Source organism: Miscanthus floridulus, chromosome 1 (assembly GCF_019320115.1).
Source record: "Miscanthus floridulus cultivar M001 chromosome 1, ASM1932011v1, whole genome shotgun sequence".
In the NCBI taxonomy this organism is placed as follows: Eukaryota; Viridiplantae; Streptophyta; class Magnoliopsida; order Poales; family Poaceae; genus Miscanthus; species Miscanthus floridulus.
Genome location: NC_089580.1, coordinates 159158207 through 159165604, shown reverse-complemented (window position 1 = coordinate 159165604; position 7398 = coordinate 159158207). Strand labels below are relative to the sequence as shown.

The 7398-nt window shown below is 43.3% G+C and overlaps 1 protein-coding gene across 1 annotated transcript; it reads right to left on the bottom strand.

Moving 5' to 3' along the window:
• Nucleotides 1–1070: 1070 nt before the first annotated feature.
• Nucleotides 1071–5483, bottom strand: LOC136545340 (endoglucanase 9-like). The gene is made up of 6 exons (XM_066537369.1): nt 4872–5483; nt 4110–4417; nt 3556–4017; nt 2141–2276; nt 1887–2059; nt 1071–1807 (listed from the first exon to the last, which is right to left on the bottom strand). Exons 1-6 carry the CDS (start codon nt 5254–5256, stop codon nt 1409–1411), a joined length of 1863 nt encoding a protein of 620 aa, XP_066393466.1. The 5' UTR covers nt 5257–5483; the 3' UTR covers nt 1071–1408.
• Nucleotides 5484–7398: the final 1915 nt, after the last annotated feature.

Here is a 7398-nt window from a genome sequence, read left to right as displayed (position 1 = left end):
TTCTTGCTTTTGTACTGGAAGTAAACACTGCTAAAATATCAGGTGGAAACGGCCAAAACTACGGCACTTGTGTAGTACAAGTTTCTATAATAGTAATAAAACATTCAAATAGGAATCTGAAATGATGGCGGAAACCAGCAGCCATTTTTAAAGTTTGAAGATTAGATTCATCTTTATTTGTAACCATTTATTTATGCAAAACCACTCTCAGTGCTTGCCGTAGAGTGGAATTGAGTGGGGTTGTTGGTTCTGCAGAAGCTGCCTAAACTCGCAAGTTGTTAGTGTGGGGCCGATCAAAAAAAATTGTTTCTGTGGGTTAGGTCAAAAAATATTTCGGTTCGCCTCGCTGAAATTTGGCTTATGCTGATACTTATACTTTAGGGCTTATTTAAATTTAGGACGTAAAGTTTTAGGGTGTCATATCGGGTGTCACGTGGAGGTGTCGCATGAGGTGTTCGGATACTAATAAAAAAAATAAATTACAAAATCCGTCAATAATCCGCGAGACGAATTTATTAAGCCTAACTAATCCGTCATTAACGCATGTGTTACTGTAGCAACACGTTGTCAAATCATGGACTAATTAGGCGTAAAAGATTCATCTTGCAAATTAGTCGCAAACTGTACAATTAGTTATTTTTTTACTCTATATTTAATATTACATGTATGTGTCCAAATATTCGATAGGATAGAGAGTAAACTTTAGGAGAAAAAACCAAACAAGGACGGATTTGTTACGATAAAAAACACTGTTTATCAGAAGAAAAGTACTGTTACAACAGTGCTGCAGAAGAGAGCGCTCATATCTGTGTGGGCCTCTTGGATGTCTACCTCATTTTCTTTCAAATGTCCAACCCACAGTACGTATCTTATAGTGCAAATTGTTGCAAGACATTTTTTAACGAAATTGTGCTCATGATATGGGAATTTGCCACTGTCATCAGTGAATTATGACGTATGATACCAACAGTGGCAATTAATTCAACCCAGGTATAACCACCTCAGACAAATGCTGACAAAATTGGACCTGCAACCAAACATTCCTATATATACAGTCAATACACTGCAGCTGAAATTTTCGAATTCCACTTATTCACAGAAACACAGAAATGGGCTTAATTACCACAAATCCCCAGGGAATCAGTTACTGAATTAGAACCGAGGTTCATACACAACATAGTCCTTACATTGCACGGCAAATATACAATAAAAGAAACAAGAAAAGATCGATGCTACATCTTGTTAGAGACTTGTTTCGGCTGGTATTAAAGCCGGCTGAAGCTAACTTTTTGTGAGAGAAAAATAGTGTAGATTCTAGATCTCCACGATAGTGATGGTAGTAGTAGTAAGGCGAGGGGAACACTAATCTAAATACGCAGTATACAAAAGAATCAGATACCCACGGCCATCATGGTTTCCATGGGGCAGGTGGCGGCGGAGGCAAAGGGAACATGGACGGTACTGCAGAGAACATAGCGTTCTTGTCCACCCCGTGGCCTTCACCCGACAAAGCTACCAATGCTGCAACTAGACCAGCATTGCCCGCCAGCGTTGCTTCAGTGTAGTTAAAATTCTTGCGGACATCTTTGAACCCGTCATGGGGATCAGGGCCAGCAACCATGGCCCCTACTATGATATTAGGGTTTGGCTTCTTGGTGTCCCTCCATTTCCACCCTCCTTTGCAACCATAGTGAACACCATTCTTAGGGATCGAGGCGCCCCGGTGGTGAACATGCTTGGGGTAATGGTTTCCGAACCCAACCACATAGCTCATCTTCAAAGGATTCTTTCCCAAGATGTACTCAATCTGATGGAAGTAGCTGGTTAGTATCAGAAGTTAACCACTGCTGGAACAACACTGTGGTATTAAAATGCTGGCAGCCTACCTGAGTCCTTGCAAAACTGCGAAGAACCTCAATAGAGTAGAAATGGGGGCCACAATACCACCCAGGAGTATCCACAGCCTCAAGATAGTCACTGAACACAGAAGCAAGGAATGCAGCGTTGACCACATACTGAAGGGGTTGTGGCTTCCCGTGATTTAACTGAATCAAACCACCTGTAATGAAAGAAAATTCAGTAAACTGTTCTAATAAAGCAGCAGCGATAGTATAATATACCGAGTGGATGCCTAAATCACCTCTTGTTCTGTTGAAAGATTTAAAGATTGGAAGGTAGGAACACATGATAATGCTAGTTTGGTTGTGGAATGTCCTCAACATCTCTTCATATGGATATCCAGGACTCAAGAAAAGCCTCAACCGGCTTAGAAGAACCTGGAATGTAAGATAAATAAAAGAATAATAAGTACTGTAAGACAAATATGTCACAAGTTATTGTTCACTAAACAGTAAACAAAATGCTACTCTCTCTATTTTTTATTAAAGAGACTGGTTCAGATCTAATTGACTCCTTTGGCCTTGGGTGACAGGAGGCAAAAACCAAAGGGTGCGACACATGTAGGCCCGTACCACATCGGGGTTGGGACTTTTGAGTGAACTCTGGAACATTAAGGTGTTAAAGATGGTATCAAAGTTCAAAGCATTGAAGGGCGGGCCTGGTGCAAGCGGTAGAGTCTTACCGCCTGTGACCGGAAGGTCCCGGGTTCGAGTCGCGGTCTCCTCGCATTGCACAGGCGAGGGTAAGGCTTGCCATTGACACCCTTCCCCAAACCCCGCACAGAGCGGGAGCTCTCTGCAATGGGTACGCCCAAAGTTCAAAGCATTAGCCTTGACTGCAGAAGATAGCTAGTAGGCACAAAATGGAGTTTCTGAGGCTTCCTTAATCAAATTGACTGAAATAAAGGTTTCATGCTGAACAAGACTGGACAATATGGGGCTCATGGTTTGATTGATATTTTAAGAGTGAAAACAATTTCATGCTGAAGGAGTTACATAGCAGTTATATTTTCAGGTTGATACATTGCTATACTATGGAACAAGACTGGACAACATTGAAAATGTGCCCACATCACCCTTAAAATATAAAACAAACCATGAGCCCCATGATCTGTAGTTGGAAACATGCTTATAGTTTAACAACAGTTAGTACCTTAAATATGACAGGGAGTTGACTTGGCACAGCTGAGCAAATAGATGTACTTATATAACAATAATGACTCGATAGATAGGGTATCTATAGGCATATATAATAATGAAATGTAGTACCCCCTCCGGTCCAGTTTATAAGGCGCGCACGCATATTAAGATTCAAATTTTGCAATCTTTGACCAATAGTGGCCAGCAACTTTTAACTATTATAATGAAAACTATATTTGTAATGAAATATACTATCCAACAATCATAAGTTTATAATCATAAACATAATATAAAATAAATGAATGGTCAAAGTGTAACTTGAGAGATCGTATAATGTCAAACTGTGCCTTATAAACTCAACCGGAGAGAGTACTAGACAAGCACCAGGTATCAGCCATCAACCAAGTAAATGCCAGCAGGCAAGTACCAGGTATCAACCATCAACCAAATAAATGTCAGCAGGTCAAACGTAGGGAATGTCTAACATTTAATTAGGCAATTAAGATTAAACATTTACCTGTGCACCAGTGAGCTTATTGTCCCAGCTGAACACACCATAATCTAGTCCACCCCAGAAAGCGCCAGCATGCTTTGCAAGTTTAGGGTGTGTGGCTAGAGTCAAGTATGATGAATTACCAGTTGCAAGGTACATCCATGAACTACCCCACACAAACTCATCCCAGTAACTGGTTGAATTGTAGAACTTTGCAGCATCTGAGCCACCTGCACTATACCTCCCACGTCGCTCCCTTGCAAACTGGAACAGAGTGGTAGCACCGTGTACAAGCTTCTGTGAGTAAGCCTTATTGTCCTTGAATACAATCGATGCTGCAGCTAATGCTGCAGCCATTTCAGCAGCAAGATCTGAACAAGCGTGGCACTCAACCACTGGACGTGGGTAGTCAATGTCCTCTGGCCTCATCCAACAATAATGATCATTGGGCTGTGTCGAACCAGGCGAAGTTGCAGCACTTCCCACCTGCACCCTCCATAATTCAGATTAGCAATGGCCTGGTGGCAACAGGCAAGAACACAACTCCAAATACATCCTATTTGAGATGAAAATTTTACCTGCGCAATGACACGATCAATGCTATCGGCTGTGGAATTAAAGGTCTTCAAGAAGTAGTCTGACCCCCACTTGATAATGTCACGGACATGGCCAAGTTCCCCGACAGCATCGTACTTAGCACTGTACTCAATGACGCTCCAGCTGAGGAGGGTCATGGAGAAGGCAGCTGGGAAATTGAACTTGACAGCGTCCCCAGCATCATAGTACCCGCCGACCTGGCTTCGCCGGACTGCAGGGTCAGAAAGTCCGTCCTTCATGCCAGAGTTACCACGCCATGGTATATTGTTGTGTTTCGGAAGCTTCCCAGCTGCAGCAAATTGAACAGCGAAGATGTCAACGAAATGTGACTTTTATACTCAGAAATCACTGTTTACAATGCAGCTTAACCATCTAAAACTTGGAGGCTCTTGGTATGGTATATACCTATCTAAAAACGCCTTAAATCCCGTCTTTTGAACCGGCGTTACAAATCACTAGAAGAGATCCCAAAAATGTTGAAACTTTGCCATCCACAAACTAGAAGAAACAGCACAGAAAACTGATATTCCCTATTCTATTAAGGAAAAATGTCTTAGAAATCAATCTTTGGCACACAAATTTCTCAAAGCAAGACATAGATTTCTCGAATCAGCTGAGACGGCCTTAACCCACTATTTCTAACACAGCGGCGCCGTCACGGACACATTAAAAAAACAATTTTTTTTCGATCTTTCCAACCCACGCAATGGCAAAACCCCAAAAGAAACAGAGCTACTACTCACATCTTTGTGCATTGAAGAACCTGAGCGCCTTGTGCAGCGCGACGGTGTAGTCGTCGGGCGGCGGCGGCGGGCGGTGGCGCCTGGGGATGGCCTTGGCGATCCCGGCGACGACCCCCGCGAAGACGGCGGCGGCGAGGAGCACCCCGAGCGTCCAGACGAAGAGCTTGCGGCTGACGACGAGGCAACCGATGTCGACGTACTTCTTCTTCTTGCGGCCCTGGTCCCCGGGCCCCGCCAGCAGCCAGCTCTGCTGCGTCTCGTCGAGCGGCCGCGACAGCGCGCCCCGGTCGATGTCCAGGTTCCGGCTGCGGTCGTCGTCCGTGGCCGAGTCGGGGTGGCATATCTCCAGCGGCCCGCCCCACGGGTCCCTCCCGTACATGCTCATCTCACCCCTCCCCGCCTAGCTAAGACCCTTGTAAACAAGCTACAACCTCCCCTTCCTCCTCCCTCCTAAATGCCACCGCGCCGGTCGATGCCTCCTCGCGAGACGGCGGGCGCAGCGCGATGTTCCGGCGGCGCGGGGGTAGGGAAGGACCAAGGGAGAGAGGCGAGCTGGAGCTGTGGGCTGGGGAGAAGTGGGATTTGCTGCTGGGAGAGAGGCGGACGGAACGGTAAAACTGAACCCTCTGGTAGAATGTTAATAAATGTGTCTCAGAATGTCAGTCGTTGGCCTGCTGCTTCAACAAAATACTGTGGCCTTGTTTAGGCCTGTTTAGGCCCGGTTTAGATTGCAAATTTTTGCAATTCGGACACTGTAGCATGTTTCGTTTGTATTTGACAAGCTTTGTCCGATCATGGACTAACTAGGCTCAAAAGATTCGTCTCGTGATTTACAACCAAACTGTGCAATTAGTTATTTTTTTTACCTACATTTAATGCTCCATGTATGCGTCCAAAAATTGATATAACGGAGAGAGCGAAAAAACTTAGAATTTGGAGGTGATCTAAACAAGGCCTTAGATTCTAAAAATTTTCACCCCAAATATCATATCGAATCTCATGGCACATGTATGGAGTACTAAATATAGACAGAAAAAAAACTAATTGTACAGTTAGGTAAGAAATCGCGAGACGAAACTTTCAAACCTAATTAGTCTATAATTAGATACTAATTACCAAATACAAACGAAAGTGCTACAGTAGCTAAACCCAAAAAAAAATAGGAACTAAATGCACCCTTAGTTCCAAAAAGTTTTCCAAAAAAGTACTACAATAGTCATTACATCGAATCTTGCGATACGTGCATGGAGTATTAAATATAGACGAAAAAAAACTAATTACACAGTTTGATTAGAAATCACGAAACAAACGTTTTAAGCTTAATTAGTTCATAATTAAATACTAATTACTAAATAAAAACAAAAATACTACCGTAATCAAATTCTTAAATTTCACCCACTAAAATTTCACCCACTAAACACAGCCTGTATTTTCTTTCTCCGAGAGTGCCCAGGTTGTGTTGTACGGTTGTACACTTGCATTACGCCGTTACCCCGGCAGTCCCAACTCCCAAACGGTTTGCATCTGGTACTGTACATACCGACGAGTATGCAACTACAGTCACGCATGTTGAGTGGGTTCGATGAGCCATGCTAATCAGTCCGTTCGCTCGATGGATTATAAATCAAAATAGTATTTTTTTCACGTCAAACACGTCAACGATAATAATCGATTGTTTTAACCGAAACGAACAGACTGAATGCTTGGCACCACCTACAGGACGCCTTGTTCCTTCCGGCATCCAGAGCCCTGGCCATCCTGTCATCAATGCATAATCGGGAAGCCCCGGAAGCCCCTAAATTTGGTAGGTGAAACTGCGCCGGAAAGACACCGAACGCAAGGCGACGGAGACCACGGACGAGCCATTTTCTTACAGACCGTTTAGGTCAGGGCCTGTTTATTCATCACATCAAATCTTACTGTACATATATAAAGTACTAAATACAGACAAAAAAACTAATTACATAGTTAGGTGAGAAATTGCGAGACGAAACTTTCGAACCTACTTAGTCTATAATTAGACATTAATTGCCAAATACAAACAAAACTGCTATTGTATCCAAAAACCCAAAAAATTTTGCATCCCTAGGCTATGGTAGATAGATGAGCCTGCTTGCCAAAAGATTTGCGGAGGAAATACTACTTTGGTCTTGTTTAGATCACCTCTAAATTTCAAGCTTTTTCACTCTCTTTCTGTCACATCAATTTTTGGACGCATGCATGAAGCATTAAATGTAGGTAAAAAAAATAACTAATTGTACAGTTTGGTTGTAAATCATGAGATGAATTTTTTGAGCCTAGTTAGTCCATGATTGGACAAAGTTTGTCAAATACAAATGAAACGTGCTGCAGTGTCCGGATTGCAAAATTTAACAATCTAAACAAGGCCTTTATTTGCCCCCCCCCAGAGAGAGCAGCGATGCCGATGAGACGATTCTCTTGCAAGGAAAGGTAAGGTAAGGTAGACGACGGACCAAACGGGGAGGGTGACGCGACGGGGTGACCATCTCTATGCGCGCGGCTTTGC

Bases quoted from the DNA above. Each gene is read 5' to 3' on its own strand.
- LOC136545340 (XM_066537369.1), bottom strand. From the start codon at position 5,256: ATGAGCATGTACGGGAGGGACCCGTGGGGCGGGCCGCTGGAGATATGC. The intron at 2,277-3,555 runs GTAAATGTTTAA...CTTACATTCCAG, and splicing joins ATAAGCTCACTGGTGCACAG to GTTCTTCTAAGCCGGTTGAG. The intron at 1,808-1,886 runs GTAGGCTGCCAG...TACTTCCATCAG, and splicing joins GCAGTTTTGCAAGGACTCAG to ATTGAGTACATCTTGGGAAA.